At 53.2% G+C, this 16519-nt stretch overlaps 1 protein-coding gene across 18 annotated transcripts in view; it reads right to left on the bottom strand.

The window, feature by feature from the left end:
- Window positions 1-15917, bottom strand: part of PLCH1 (phospholipase C eta 1) — a 79261-nt gene extending 63344 nt beyond the window's left edge. For 5 of the 18 annotated variants that reach the window (XM_086843897.1, XM_086843878.1, XM_086843895.1 and 2 more), the window contains exons 1-2: window positions 13751-13890; window positions 3408-3519 (exon numbers count right to left, since the gene is read on the bottom strand). In XM_086843897.1, coding sequence (XP_086700023.1) covers window positions 3408-3486 — 79 coding nt within the window. In that variant the 5' untranslated portion in view covers window positions 3487-3519; window positions 13751-13890. Of the gene's footprint in view, window positions 1-3407; window positions 3520-4373; window positions 4421-13750; window positions 13900-14089; window positions 14205-15455; window positions 15580-15630 lie in introns of those variants that run through there. The other 13 variants (XM_086843881.1, XM_086843879.1, XM_086843896.1 and 10 more) reach the window with 9 other exon arrangements.
- Between the last annotated feature and the right edge of the window lie 602 nt (window positions 15918-16519).

Genomic DNA, 16519 nt, shown 5'->3' with positions numbered 1-16519 from the left:
TACTTCATTACACACACAAATCTCAGTCATTATTTAAAGGAAACCCGTCAGAGCCCCGTGGAAAGCCCCACAGTTGTGTATCAATACTTCATCTTGTCTAACAACATGCAAGTGTCTCAAAGCACCATTAAAACCCAGCAGAGAGCAGCCTGATCCACACACAGCAGCATTCTCCTGAATGCAGTGGAAGCACTGCTGTTTGTAGCTGAAGTTCACTGGACACAGAAATTGAATTGGGACCACAGATAGTTTTCCAGCCTTATTTCCCACTAGTCAATACATTGGGGGAATATAATCACATTTACAACTTCAGAGCGAGAGCACAAATACGATGCTCTAACAATTTTTCCAAAACTTGTCAGTCTCCCACTCTAAGTACTTTAGTTTTTCCCAAGCCTGTTTCATATACTCGTGGACAATTTTCAACTTTCTCTTGTGCCAATTTCCCCCCATCAGTTCAATTAAGCCTTTTCCTCCCTGAGCTTTCCCTTTACAATGGACTCAGGGCCAGCAGTCACATCCCCTGTCAATCTTTGATTTCCCAAGCTAAACAACCCTGACTCATCTCCACTTCTCTACCCTTCAGTCTGTTCCTGAGCTCCCCCTGCTCAAACACTGATGCCCAGAACTGCATTAGTCTGGGCCTTGTGGCACCAGCACCTTCATCCTACTCCTGAACACTCCAAATCCTGTCCCCCTGCTGCAGGGCACTGCACTGCAACAGGGCTGCAGCCTCAGCTCGCTGTTTCTGCTGCAGGCTGAGCCTTTTTCCCTTTTGGTTTCCTTGGGGAGGTTTGGGTTTGTTTGGGGTTTTGTTGGTGGTTTTCGGTCAGCTTTTGGTTTTTTTGGTTTTTTACACAAAACAGTCAAACCACTCCAAATAGACACAGAGCTTCAGCATTTTTATTAGTGCAGTCCATGAGTTCTTGCATTTGAACCCCATCTGCTCAGGTGTTTAGAGCAATGCAGGTGCCACAGGGTGTGAAGGAAACACCAGAGATGAGCAGAGCTGGGCAGCAAAATTCCTCTTGTGCCCCTCTGCAGACACTTCCAGTCCTTCTAAGGATACTCCTACTCTTTCTAAGAGCACCAGCTGGCCCTGTGGGATATTTTTACCTGGCTACACCCCAGGTGTAGCAGTTGAGCTCCAGACAATCACTCCAGACAGCCCTGATGCCAGTGAACTGTGCACTTGGATGATGTGAGCAGCCTGAATTACCAGCACAGCCCTGGAGGAAGCCAGCTCCTGTGGAGCACCACAACACCAGGCTAACTCCTGGGACATGCACACATCCTTACCCCATGTGTGGCACTGTCACCTCTGCCACTGTCCAGGGCAGGGTTCAGCCCCTCCATACACCCAGAGGGAAAGGAACTGGCTCTGCAGTTGCTTAGGTTAAAGGAGACAAATGGGAACCCCTGATGGATTCTGTCAGGGAAAAATAGTTCATCTTATCTGGTCATCAATCAAAGATAAATAAATTAGGCCAGGAAATCTTTCTGGTCTAGGATTCCTGCTAATTATGCCTTGGGCTGTGGATGATTATCACTTTGCAGACTCATCCCTCAATAGCTGTTCATGGATTACTGGACTCTGTGCTGATGGATCATTATCCAGCCTCTGCACCATTAGCAGGATAAAGACATGGTGCTGCTGTGTGCTGAAACACCACCTCAGGTCACAGAACATGGGCCAGACTCTTCTTTCACTGTCTGGAATAGCAGAGCTGCAAACACACATCCCTGTAGCTGTTGCAGTCACACACTGGTGCAGGAGAGCAGGGAGCTGCCTGGGGAGAACAGGGATTAACAGGCATCTCCCAAAACACTGCCACAGTGCCCAGGGACACCTGGGTGAACACATCCCTTCCACAAGGGCAGAGGAGCTCTGCAGGAACATGATCCCACCAAACCAGTGGGACCACACGAGTGGCCTGATAAATCCCAGGAATGAATCCATTCCATTGGAGAAGCAGAATGGTTCTGCCTGGAGATGACAGCACTTTCCCTCTAACACAAGTCCCGAGTGCAGCACACATGAATTAATGTGACAACACCACTGTCAGACTTACTTACAGAAAGTTATTAACATTCTTCTGGTGTCCCAAATAGAACCAGAAGTGCTCATGGGCAAGGAAAAAAAACAGTACAGGGAAAAATGGGGCTCTCTCTGAACTGGCTTTTATTAGGAAGATTCACAGACTGACAAATGATTAATTCTCCCACTAAGCCATTAACTTCATCGATGGTGACATAACCACAGTGACAAAAATGCAGATAGAGTTTGGTTGGGCTGCAAACCTCTCCAGTCCTGACAAACACACTGAAAATGGAGCTGTATGTTCTCTAGGGGAAAAAAATACCTTTGCTTTGAATGAGACAAGTATTTCTATCTTTAATTCATAGCCATTCTGTGCTGCTATTATTAGTAGTGCCATAATTCTGCCCTAAAGTGATGGTTTCTAATTACTGACCTCAAAGGGAATAAAGAATACAAGATCTCAGAACTCAGGGCCTCTCAGCTCTGCCTGCCCCGGGGTCAGCCCCCACCACCTGCCCGGGGCTGCCACGGGTCCAGTACCGGGGGATCAGTCGGACCTGGCTGTGTCCAGCACCGGCAGCACCGGGGGGACCGGTGGGACCCAGGATCAGGGGAGATCCGTGGGACTGAGGGGGGAATCTGTGGTACCGGGGGGATCGGTTGGAGCTAATACCGGGGGGATCGGTTGGAGCAGTACCGGGGTGGCAGGGATCATTTGGAGCCAGAACCAGAGTGGGGATCGGTCGGAGCCGGTACCAGGGGGATCGGTCGGAGCCGGTACTGGAGAGGGGATGGGTCAGAGCCGGTCCCAGGGGGATCGGTCGGAGCCGGTACTGTAGAGGGGATGGGTCAGAGCCGGTCCCAGGGGGATCGGTCGGAGCCGGTACCGGGGGGATGGGTCGGAGCCGGTCCCGGGGGGATGGGTCGGAGCCGGTCCCGGGGGGATGGGTCGGAGCCGGTACCGAGGAGGAGCGGTCGGAGCCGGTCCCGGGGGGATGGGTCGGAGCCGGTACCGGGATGAGGATGGGTCGGAGCCGGTACTGGAAAGGGGATCGGTCGGAGCCGGTCCCGGGGGGATGGGTCGGAGCCGGTACCGAGGAGGAGCGGTCGGAGCCTGTCCCGGGGGGATGGGTCGGAGCCGGTACCGGGATGAGGATGGGTCGGAGCCGGTACTGGAAAGGGGATCGGTCGGAGCCGGTCCCGGGGGCGGCGGTCCCGGAGCGCCCCCTGGCGGCCCCGCCGTGCCCTCCCCGCGCTGCCGGGGTCCCGAGCGCCCCCCGAGCGCCCCCGAGCCAGGCGCGGCTCCGGAGCGGCCACCGGCAGCAGCAGCACCGAGCCAGAGCTGCACAACAGCTGCGGGACTCACCGTGGAACACGCCGTTATCCGCCAGGAAGTGCCGGCAGTACTGCAGGCAGCTCTTCTTGTCCAGACTCCAGTAACTCATCGTCAGGCAGCCTCCCGCTCACCATCAAAGCCTCTGCAAGGGAAACGGCAATGGGTAACTGCGACTTTCATTTACAAAAAAATGCCCCCAGCTACTGCAAGCACCGTAGATATTTGAGCCCTTTATGCAAAACGCTCCACTGGTTTCACACAATGACAGCAAATGTAGTTCTTGGCTCTCCAAACGTGCCCATCTCCACGGACACCCGGGCAAAGGGCACGGACACTTGGCCTGGCCGGAGCCAGGGCTGTGCCACACCGGTGCCACCAGCCAGCAGCTCCCATGGTGCTGCAGAGAGCAATGGCACCTCTGTCACCTCTGCCACCCTCACCCCCCAGCCACCGCAGGCCACTGTGGGCCTGCAGAGACAATCAATTTAATCCATTCACTGATGCTGTCCCATATTTAACAGGCTGCAGACAGATCTGACAACACCACAAAACTATAAATCCTCCCCAAGTGAAGGTTGCAGTAATTTAAAAGGTGACTCAAAGGTAATCACCCCTGATTTTGAGACCAGAGCAGAGTTATGAGGACACGGGGCCCCTGTGCCCTTGGCAGACACTGCCCTGTGGCCCTCGGGATGGATTTGCCCATGGATGGGCACTTTGAGCCTGAGGAGGAACAGCTACATCAGCCCCCAGAATGAACAGTGATGGTTACAGGCAGACACACAGCATTTTGTACTCCTTTGAAGCTATGGAATTCTTAATCTCCTGTGCTGACACCAAATCCTTTCACTGGATCCTCCTTCTCCCTTTGCTATTTTATGAAGTTCAGGGTCTGGTTTCAGCAATCCAGACACCCCTTCCTGTTACAAGCCCACTTTGGTCTCTCATTTTATCTCCCTCCCACCTTCACTCTGGTCACCCCAGCTGCTTGCTCACCCACACTTGGCACGAACAGCTCCAACTGTCTTTATCCAAGCAATTCTAGCAGGATGCAAGGACACTGCCACCCAAATCTCCTCCTAGAACTGCTGCCAGGGGGCCTTAGTAACAAACCCACCCCCGAACGAAGCACCACAGCACATGAAGTGCTTGGCCTGCAGCTCTGCTGAGGGACACAGATCCATTTCATTCAAAACAAAAAGGACAACAAATCATCTGAAACCCCAGCCAATGGGACTCCTCTGATCCTTAATGACCGATTTAGCTACAATCATTTCCTGGGGTGCAGCCACCGCGCTCAGCTGACAAGGGAACAAGAACCTGGAGAATTTCTCCCCTTTTCCCATGCAGCCAGAAACTCGTGCCTCAGTGTCAATGTTTCTGTTGATTGGGAAGCGTTAGAGACCCCCAGGCCAGTGCCAGGGTGACACCCACGATGCTCCTGCCCCGAGGCTGTGGCTGCACCGTGGGATTTGCCTCTCTCTGGGGGGAGCAGGGATGTCTGGATGCTCTGCTGCAGGAGGGAGCCACAAACACCCGTTTGTGGTTTGCTCCATCTTAAAACGCACCCAGGCTGCCCTGGGGGTGTGTTTAGGGTATGGCCTGTGTACTGTTTACACTAAAGGCATGTTTTACCAAGCTCTGGAACCCGAGCAGCAATACCCACTACCTTTGCCAGGCCTCATCTTCTACATTTCCTGCCCTTTTGGCCAGCCACCGGCTTTCCTTATAGCCTGCACTAAGGCCACTCTTCCAGCCTTAATTAGTAAGACACAAGCTGTTAGTTACTTTTAAAGCACAGGAACAACACCACAGTCCAGCCCACTGCTAGGCTTTTTGCTTTAGGCTACAGAAGTACGAGAGGTATCGTGTTTTAATTAAGGAAACCGTATCAAATATTCAGCACTAAGAATTTGCACACAATAAAAGCAGATCTTATCTCCAGCCCAGCTCCCACACAGAACCCGTATCACAGAGGAGATTTACAGGGAAATGTGGCTGTCAATACATCCCTGCAGTGCCTCTGAAAGAACTCCTGAGCCCCCTCCCCTCCCTCTCACGGCCACGGCTGATACAATCCTCCTTTGTTCTTGCACAAAGGCTTCTCCCACACCACGGTGGCCCCTTGGAACAAAGGTTCTCCCGGGCACATCAGGGATGAAGGCAGACTCCCGAAGGGCTTGCATCAGCTGACACAAACATCCTACAAGAAAACCTTCCCAAGAAACACCAGCAGTTGTTTGGATAGTCCTCAAAGTTATTTGAGTGCAAAAAAAAAAAGCAAACAGAATCCCAACCAACACCATGCTTGGGCCAAATACCATCGTCTCAAGGGAACACACACTTAGGAACTTAACTGTACACAAATTTGCAGCATTTCAATACAGGAGAAAAAGAACATTCTGTCAATGCCACCGACTAAAAGGCAGGCTGTACCTGTATGACTTATTTTATACACATAAACTATTAGAGTAAAAGGTGCCCATGTACATATAATTAACTTTAATTAGGACTGTAACAACAAAACTATTTTGGCAAAAAAGTTACCAAAATCCTGACAAGATATAAATCCGAGTTCAAAACCAGCTTGATAAAGCAGCCAATTCAGAAAGAGTTAAAAACACTCCTCACTTTTCCACTCTGCACGTTTCTCAGCTTGGGGTATCATTTTCACAATAAGCAAAATTCCTGCAGGCTCAGCCCTGAGCCTGCCACATTCATTGCAAAAGGTAAAACAATCGGTGCTTCACTACCTGAGAGCAGAGGTGCTACTGCAGCATGTCAGGAATCCACCTACTTTGGATCTGGAGAAAGTCTTTTAATCTGGAAGTTGAGCAAGGAGTCCAATATGTGCTGTGCAGAAACACAGCACCTTGAGAGAACTATTTCAGTTAATTAATTTCCATTAAACCTGTCAGCTGCCTTATTTCAGTGCTTTGAGCACTGTGTTCCACGAGAGACACTTTTCCAAAGAGCTTTGATTAGTTGTACAGAGCTGTACTTTACAAGAGAGTTATTAATGGAAGGAAACTGATACTGCTCAAGTTATTAATGGAAGTAAATTGGTATTGCTTATTATTAATAGAAACAAGCTGATATTGCTCAAAGTTTGATGCAAGGAATAAGTTAACTGACATATTCACGTGTGCATGCATGAATAAACAGTGCAGATACAGACAGATGAGATGAACAAATATGATTCTCTTTGTTATCAGAAAGTGGGTAAACTCCTCACAAGGAAGGTTTCATTCTACACATGCTGAATGAAGTTATGTGATTCTGGGAGCTGTGGGAATGGATGTGTAAGGTGTGTGAATGCAGCAGAGGACACACATGTCCTGCCTGGGCTGGGAGAGATGCTTCTCACAGCAAGAGGCTCAGCACCAAGAACAACATCTGACCCCACGTGTCTCACCGTATGCTGCAGTTTCCCCTCTCACACAGAAAAACTCTGTGTGCTGTGCTGGGAAGCCAGGAATTCCCTCATTCCAGGGAATCACAGCGCTGTTACCAGCAGCTGCAGGCTGAGCCACGCTCAGTGAAACGTTCTCAGCTCGGGCTGCTGGAAAGGCTCAGCACAGAACTGTTCTGCAGCAGCACAATCCAAATGTTTATCTGCAGCGGTTAACCTGGACTCTGAGCAGGTCCCCAGCGTGGAGAGGGAATAAGCACACGGCCAGGAAAGGGTCTGAGCCTGGGCAGAGAGCAGCACACTGCGTCAGTTCAGGGGCTGAGAGTGCCAAGTGTGCCCCTCTCACCTGCTGGTGCCTGGAGCACCTGCACAGGTAACAGCAGTGACTCCATCAGGCACCAGGGATCATTCCAAATGGCAGACACCAGCACTTCCCTCGGACAAAACCACAGCTCCAGGACCAGGGATCGTTCCTGATGGCAGGGCAGGTCTGCAGGACACCAGCACTTCCCTCAGACAAAACCACAGCTCCACTTTCAGCAGTTTCGGAGCCCATATCTACCCAGTGAACACAAGTGGGAAGTGTGACTTACTAAAAACTGATTCCTTTCTTTAGCCCCCAAATGGTGTATAAAGTTCATGTTCCTGGTAACTGAAGGAAAGGCCAGAAAACACTGAATATTGAGCAGGCTACTGATTTTAGAAGCTTGTGCCCATTAATGACACATTTTAGCATGAAAAATAGTTCAGAGATACTGGGCTCTACAATTGACATAAAGGAAAAGTATAACAAAATAATAATATTAATTTTTTAAAGGGTAAGAAATGAGAAGAGCAATCCAGAGTCACACAGAGGCCACCCCAAGTGTGGGGTGGAAATAATGCTGTGATGGAAATGATGCTGTATTGGCCCCAGCTATGGCCAGAGCCCTCTGATGAGCTTTAGAGATCTCAGTATGGGAGGGAGGACAGACCATCTGGCTGGCACTAAGCAGCAGGAATAGAGCCCAGAGAGAAAGGCTGGGCTTTAGTGTGGCAGCTGGGATTGTGGTGGGGGCATGCAGCATCTCTGATGACACCATCTCGTGTGGGCAGCTCCCTCCCAGTCTCTGCAAACAGAAAATAAACACCAAAGGACAAATACTACTTTGAACTTTCCCTAGAGAATCCTGAGGTGGTATTGAAAACCTAAGCAATTCAGCTTCACAACAAGCCTTCAGTGTTATTAGAAGGGAGGAAGTGAGGTGCTTTATCTTCAGTTTGAGAGTAAGCAAGAGATTCACTTCTCAGGAGCTGAGCAGGGGCTGCCCAGAGGGGATCGCTGGGTTTTCTCCGCAGTTTCTTAGCTCAATAAAGAAATGTTCCACATCAAGCTCTACATCATTTCCCAAGCTGCCATCAGCACTCAGCAGCTTGGCAAACACACTGCAGAGCACAGAGACACTTCTCCAGGACATGCTGCCCAGAACCCAGCCCTTTGGTACACTGATATTCGAAATAACAGGTACTGACCAGGGGGAGAGAAGTCATTTGCATTTCTGTTCACACCACAACATGCAACCAGCAAACTTTATGCCCTCACCAACTTCCCTTCCCTGGACCATATTAAATTATGCTGCAGGTTCTCTCCTAGTTAATCTGTAACCATCAACAGGAACTTCCCAGTCTGTGTTTTTACTTTCTAACCAAAGTGACAACTCCGGTGGAACAACCCTCAAGCACCGGTTCCCCACAACATGGGCTGGATTTTTTAAAAACAGTATCCACAAACCAAAGAAGTTCTTGGATGAAAAGCTTAGCCGTAGTTAGACCTAAAAAAACCAAATCTGAAGAGATTATAAAACCCTAATATGACAATATTCCATGGGGCATTCACCCATCTGCAGTCTTGGGCTTCTTATTCCGCTAAGCCACTAACAGTCACCCAAATATTGCTAAGCATTTAAGCTGGCCTAAATTCATGCAGATTTAGATTTAATTGTCACACAAGCCAGGCTCTAAGGGTTCCACACATCATCTGTGCGAATCTCCACTTTAATCAGCATCAAATATCAACATTCACTCAAAATAACTTGCATAAACATTGCTAAAGTTACACATATGGGAGCCAGGCAGAATAGGCAAGGCACATAAGATGGAAGTTCCATATTGCTGACACAAAAAGATATTTTTTCCAACAAATTGATATAATTTTCATATTTACAAAACAAAGTTTTACCTACCTATGGTATTACTATGTCATTAATGTATGGCTACTTTCCAGAGTTAAAGTATCTTGTATAAAACAAAAAGCTTAAAAAATACCCTCAAAGTTATACTCCCTTTTGAACAGCAAATATTTAACCATGAATATTACAGCATGGAAAAACATCAACAAATCTTGACAATAGAAAACAAAACAATCCAGTATGGGATCTTTTTCTTATTTCTCTAGGAACTTGTCTGGAGGAATAAAAGTGGAGATTTTTGCTTGGTTTATTTTTCTGACAGAGGAGTTCCCTAATCAAACATGCCATGAGGCCAGAACAGCTGTGCTGGCACCACGCTGGCAGCAAAGGTGCCAGAAGGGGCAAGCCAGAACGGGAGCAAAGAAACACATCCTGTGGATTTCCCTGGGAGCTACTGGAAACTCAGAATTCAGAGATCTCTGATCAAAGGGGAAAGGTCACAACAGAGTTTGGGATGCAGATGCTGCGCTTGCATGCTCTTAGATAGATGAGACTTTCTGAAAATGCAGATTTTTAAGGAATTTTATTTGGTGAAATCTGGTCTTCTGGCTATTCCCCCAGTAGGGCACTAAACACATCTTGCATTGCTCACCAGGTAAAGGCAGGGGCTCAGCCCAACCCTGAGTGCATCCAGTTTTGCTGGAGGACAAATTCCCAGGATTTGCTCTTCAGGAGCAAGAGGAACAGGCACACACACTGCACAGCACACCAGGGCATGGCACACGAGCTCCCTGGCACCCACCCCTCCCAGGCAGGCAGGACACGGGGCTGAGCTCCCTGGGCAAAGGACACCTCTCTCTACCTGTGCCAGCCCAGCCAGCCCACAGCACCCCTGCTCCTCCCGGGGCTGCCCATTCCCATGCAGCTTTTGTTCCCAGTCATTCCTCCTCTCCTTCTGGAAGCCATGAAAAGCATGTGTCAGCACAACTTGCTGCTGAGGAAGGCATTAGAAAGGATTTGAACTGACTCCCCATGGCAACGGACCCTGAAAGGGAATTAGCATTTGCTCCCCATTCCTCGAGAAGCCTACATGGAATTTGTTTTTCTCCTCTTTAAGGAATTATTTGCAGGAGGGCAGCGTGCTGCTGCCTCTGAGGTTCAGCAGGCACAGCTTCAGCTGGCACCTGCCTTGCACACCCTGTTCAGGGTAACACTCATCCCACCAGACATGGGACGGGTAAATATGAGTGAGAATCCATCCATGCTTTTCCTTACACAGATCTCCAGCGCTCTGCACACCTTTCTGCTGCCTCTGCCAGCTCTCTGTACACCCATTCACCAACCCAAGACAGGTTTGGGTTTGCTGCACAGAGGGTTTCAAACTGCAAATGAATGCAGGAGTCTTTCTGTAAATGAAAATCTAAATTGTACAGAGACAACTCACAACGTGGAGATAAAACCAGGACACCTGGAAAGGAGTAGTGCCAATGCAGCCATGTCCTAGGCATGGGCATGGATGAGCTGCACCCTGTGCACTCAGCCACTTATCAATGTGAGTGTGGTCCCACTGAGGAGTGGGCATTTCATACCATAAGATCCTCTGTGCTGGACACCAATTAACACCGCTGGTAATTGCTAACATTCTTCCTTTTTTTTCACCTGTGGGTGGAAGAGCAGCCAAGCAAAGAAGGAGAAGCTGTCTGAGGCTCAGCACTGCCTGGTGTGACCCACCCCATCCCAGCTGGCACATCTCAGCCACACGCTGGGTCACACTCAGCGTGAGAAGGAACAGGAACTCCGTGTCAGTTCCAATAAATCACATCTGTAACAGAGCACACACCACTCTGCACCACAGCCTGTCTCCACTTGAAGTTTTCTGAGTTACTTCAGCCTGAAGAGACTCACATGGGCAGCTCATACCAAGACCTGTAACACACACGGCCAAACACCCTTGGAGTGGTTTTACATCCTTCAGTGGTTGACTGAGCCTCCAGCAGGGCACGTGGCATCCTCAGCACTCTGGGCCTGGCTTTTCTAGCCCTTCAACATGAGTCTGCTCCCAACTCTGCTCACCTCTCCCTGCCCCTCCTCTGCACTTCCACTGCCCCTGGGGAGCCTTTGTGAGCGCCCATCTGCAGTGTCGGATACTTCCTCACACTGTGGATCCCCCAGCCTGCCTTCCCATCCCTCAGATCTGTGCTCCACATCCCTCTCGGCCACCCAGCTACACCCAGACAGTTCTGTAGTGTCAGGTGAGCAACAAAAGGCTCCAAAGTCAGGAGAGCAGAGGGTGAGCTCAGATCTCTGGAGTAACAACAGTGCCCTCCGTGACCGTGGGGACTGGAACAAGAAAGCCACCTTTGTTACAGAAAACAGTTCCAGCGTCCTAAAATAAACAAGAAAGGAGGAAAACAAACCCAAAGGAGTACACAAGAACACACAGCTCCCTCCTGGCCGTTAGATCAGTCTGGCACCAGCTGGCCCCGTGAGGCTCCACCAGAAGCACCTTCTGCTCGCGGGCTGGGCAGCAAAGGCAGATTTGTGCCGGGCACAGCCCAGCCCCACAGGCTCAAACCAAGGAACCCACTGCCCAGGAGCCAGGCTTTGCTGGCCAGTGCCTCTGACAACCTGCCAAGGACAACAGCCAGCACTGCTCAGAGCATCCATCCCACCGTGCCACGAGGAAAATGCCACAGAACTGCTTGTACAGCACCCTCACTTCAACACCCTGAGTACCCCTTCGTGGAAGGGGTTTCTGTAAGGAGCTCCCAGGCAATGAGGAATGACAGTCTCACCTCCTCTGAAGGCACAGGCAGAAAATGCTGTCCTACTGCAGACAGTACAGCAGGTCTCCAGCAAACTTGGAAATAGACATTGGCTTTCCTAATTTGGAGAGTTTGGTTTTGTTTTATTAACATTCAGGCTTGTATAAACTTATTAAAAAGCCCAGAGCAAACAAACAAACCAAATCTCCACACCAGCACGCTACCCCACGTGGCTGTGCCCTGGCTGTGCCATCAACGTTATCAATTTAAATTGGATCTTGGGTGACACCTTAGAAAAAACTCAGCTTATTCAGATTTCATTAAAGGAAACTGTTCCATTTATAGAAAGATTACTTTGTAGAGCCAACAGAAACACACAGCTTAAAGCTTTTCCCAGAAATAAAGGGAAGCCAAGTCTTGAACAGAGGACTAATTTTCATTCTGTATTTTGATGCTCATGAAACTACTGCCACGGGTATTTCTTGACAGTGTTTTAAATTACAGATCAGCTCATGCAAAAGTGGGAGCTGTTAATAGCAAGTGGCCTCTCCTTTGCTTTTTATGGAGTGAAAATTTTATTCTCCTTCTCAAATACCGGTGATTTTGATCAAAGTCATGGCGGGACACCCGCCTCAACGGCTGAAAGGACAGCAGCATTAAATCAATTCCCTAGGCAACCTCCCAAGCCGAGCCACTATTGTTAAAATAATGAGTTGTGCACCACTTGATCCCAACCCACCAGCTGATCCCCATTTTTATAGACAATAGATAGCACAGAACCACAAAGCACCCATGAACGGATCATTTCTTATGAATTGCGCAACTTCGGTTGATAAAACTTAACATTTCTTTCTGTAACAGCCTACAGACATTTTTAAATGTAGGAAAAGAGCATCCTTCAGAAGTTAAAAACAGATTTTATAAAAGTATCACTCTCAAACTTATTCCAGGGAGCTGATGCTTAAAGACCCAGGAAGAGTTTTTAATAGTGTGCATGCACTCTGCTGCCTCTCACCTCCCAAAAAGCCTGGATTTTCTTTCTATATCCCACATTATCTTTAACTCAGGTGCCTCACTGCAGGTTTGAAGCCTGCCTCTCTTTTCAGTACTGTTACCTGCAGTTATTCTTTCACATTTCAGAACAAACACCTTAACTTTTCTTTCATTTCCTAAGTTTTGCAACATGTGGGCCAGGAGTCCCAAGGACAAGTAAAGCAGGAGGGCCCCCTGAAAACAGGCAAACATTGTGTTTTATAACTCGGGAGTTAAAGCACACTTTAAACAAAGAGCCTATGACTGGACCATCAGATAAGGCTTATATCTTTCTCCCTGGAATTTAATAACACTTCTTCTAAAACACTTCTCGGCCAGCTGGAGTTGAAGATCCCAGAGCTGCACAGCTTAATTACAATAAAATATGCATGGAGTTTAATTCCTACCTCATCATACTTCCTTTTTTTTTAAAAAAAAAAAAAATGGTTTATGGAGTAGGCAATTAGAAATAAGGTATTTTTAGGGAAGACTCAATCCAGCAAGAGGTTTGACTTTTCTCAGCACCGTCCCGGTGGGGACAGGCGCGCTCCCACCCCGCGGCACTGCGGGCTGCTCCTCAGGGGGGTCGGGATTTTCCACTCAGCCTCACTGAACACGGGCTGGGCTCGGGCTGGGCTCGGGCTGGGCTCGCTCCGGTGTCAGTGCCCGCGGCCCAGGGGCCGGCCCGGCGCACGGGGGAGAGCGGCCGGAGCTCATCCCGGCGCTGCTCCCTGCGTGCAGCAGCGGCTGCGGGAGAGCCCCGGAGCGGCTCCTCCGCACAGCGAGCGCCCGGGGCACGCGGAGCCGTGTGAAACAGCCCGAAAAGAAGGTACACCTCGCAAACCTCAGCTTTGGGCCGCGAACACCGGGAGAAACCAGCATCAACCGCATGGGAAAGCCCAGCGGAGGCTCGCAGGGACACGGTCCCGTCCCGCTTCGGGAGCGCCCGCGGGGCCGCACGCAGGGACGGGGCTCGGGGGTCCCGCCCTCACTCACCGCGGCCGCCGGCTGGGCTCGGTTCGGTCCGGTGCTGTCCCTCGCGGCCGCACGCACGGCCCGGTGCCCGCTGCGGGCACTCAACCTGCTCCGTTCAAACCCCAGCGCTGCCGCCCGGCCCGCCCGGCCCGGCCCGGCGCGGCCCGCCCCCGCCGCGGGCCCTGCCGAAACCCGGAGCGGAGCGGAGCGGAGCGGAGCGGAGCGGAGCGGAGCGGAGCGGAGCGGAGCGGAGCGGAGCGGAGCGGAGCGGCCCGTCCTGTCCCGAGCGCCCGCGAGCGGCTGCGGCCGCCCGAGCCCGGATCCAGCCCCGGTGTTGCCGCGGCCCCGCGCCCATTCAACCTGCTCCATTGCTCCATTGTGTGCACCCTGCGAGCGGCGGGGCAGCGCCGCCTGCTCCCCTCAGCACTGCCCGGACTGAGCCCCCGGCCCCGCTCCCCTCAGCGCTGCCCGGACTGAGCCCCCGGCCCCGCTCCCCTCAGCACTGCCCGGACTGAGCCCCCGGCCCCGCTCCCTTCAGCATCCCCCGGACTGAGCCCCCGGCCCCGCTCCCCTCAGCATCCCCCGGACTGAGCCCCCGGCCCCGCTCCCCTCAGCACTGCCCGGACTGAGCCCCCGGCCCCGCTCCCCTCAGCATCCCCCGGACTGAGCCCCCCGGCCCCGCTCCCCTCAGCATCCCCCGGACTGAGCCCCCGGCCCCGCTCCCCTCAGCACTGCCCGGACTGAGCCCCCGGCCCCGCTCCCCTCAGCGCTGGCCGGACTGAGCCCCCCGGCCCCGCTCCCCTCAGCATCCCCCGGACTGAGCCCCCCGGCCCCGCTCCCCTCAGCATCCCCCGGCCCCGCTCCCCTCAGCGCTGGCCGGACTGAGCCCCCCGGCCCCGCTCCCCTCAGCATCCCCCGGACTGAGCCCCCCGGCCCCGCTCCCCTCAGCATCCCCCAGCCCCGCTCCCCTCAGCATCCCCCGGCCCCGCTCCCCTCAGCATCCCCGGGACTGAGCCCCCGGCTCCGCTCCCCTCAGCGCTGCCCGGACTGAGCCCCCCGGCCCCGCTCCCCTCAGCACTGCCCGGACTGAGCCCCCGGCCCCGCTCCCCTCAGCGCTGCCCGGACTGAGCCCCCCGGCCCCGCTCCCCTCAGCACTGCCCGGACTGAGCCCCCGGCCCCGCTCCCCTCAGCACTGCCCGGACTGAGCCCCCCGGCCCCGCTCCCCTCAGCACTGCCCGGACTGAGCCCCCGGCCCCGCTCCCCTCAGCACTGCCCGGACTGAGCCCCCCGGCCCCGCTCCCCTCAGCATCCCCCGGCCCCGCTCCCCTCAGCATCCCCCGGACTGAGCCCCCGGCCCCGCTCCCCTCAGCATCCCCGCGACTGAGCCCCCGGCCCCGCTCCCCTCAGCGCTGGCCGGACTGAGCCCCCGGCCCCGCTCCCCTCAGCGCTGCCCGGACTGAGCCCCCGGCCCCGCTCCCCTCAGCATCCCCCGGCCCCGCTCCCCTCAGCATCCCCCGGGCCCGCTCCCCTCAGCACTGCCCGGACTGAGCCCCCGGCCCCGCTCCCCTCAGCATCCCCCGGGACTGAGCCCCCGGCCCCGCTCCCCTCAGCATCCCCCGGGCCCGCTCCCCTCAGCATCCCCCGGGACTGAGCCCCCGGCCTCGCTCCCCTCAGCGCTCCCGGCCCGACCCCCGCCCGGCCGGAGGCTCCTCCCGGCGGGACTCACCGAGCTCCCCGGGCCGAGCCGAGGGGAGCGGTGCCGGTGGGAACAGACCGAGCAGCGGCCCCTCGGGCGGCCCCTCGCCCGGCGGGTGCCATGGAGACCCCCGGCCCTCCCATCCCACCCCTGCCATGGCAGGGACCCCTTCCCCTGTCCCAGGCTGCTCCAAGCCCCGTCCAACCTGGCTTCGGACAATCCCAGGGATGGGGCAGCCGCAGCTTCCCTGGGCAACCCGCGCCAGGGCTTCACCACCCTCTGAATAAAACAATTCTTTCTTAAATCCAATTTATACCGACGTCCCTTGGGTTAAAGCAGTTCCCCGTTCTCCTATCACAATAGCCCTGCTCAGAAGTTTGTTCGCAAAGGATGCAAAGCAGCCCCGTGCCCACGCTGCGGCTGGGCTCCGAGGGGCCGGGGATGTTTATTGCCATTTGCCTGACATGCCACACCAGCAATAAAATGTCTGTGCAGTGTCGGAGGTATTTTTCTTGGGCCATTTGGAGGCCGGGGCTCTCCTTTCATTCCCTGTGGTCTTTTGAAGATGTTGGATCGCTCACGGCACGGTCAGAGCTGCAGGGGCAAAGGCACAAGTGCTGAACAGTTTAATTCTTGTGCTTATTGCCAGCCACAGAACTGCCTCCTCTGTTGGAAATCCTCTGCTGGGCACTGCTGCGGGTGAAGGGAGGGATGGAGCTCCTGAGAGGCAGCCAGGGGGGTTTTATGAAATGGAGAAAATGCTGCTTCTCCCCCAGCCAGCCCGGCCGGGTGCTGCAGAGATATTTGTCTCTGCTCCTATTACTGCTTTTCCAATAGCCAGGCCTCCCACGGAGACAGGATCTGCAACCTCTCAAGCCCTGCACAGATGGAAAGCACAGCTTTGAACTGAATTGGGCTCTTTCCCAGGGGGGAGGGTGTGCTGGTGGGTTGGTTTTTTTAAAAAGATAAGCCCTGCATGATAAGGAAAACAGCATTAACAAACAATTACAGGACCTGACCCTCAAGAAATCATTTGTCACTGCAACCCCAAATCCATGTGAGGGAACAACACACTTGCTTCACATTCGCCCACA

Source organism: Cyanistes caeruleus, chromosome 10, assembly GCF_971803275.1.
Source record: "Cyanistes caeruleus chromosome 10, bCyaCae1.hap1.1, whole genome shotgun sequence".
Taxonomy (NCBI): Eukaryota; Metazoa; Chordata; class Aves; order Passeriformes; family Paridae; genus Cyanistes; species Cyanistes caeruleus.
Note: the sequence above shows the minus strand (reverse complement) of the source record. Positions and strands in the feature narration are given on the sequence as shown.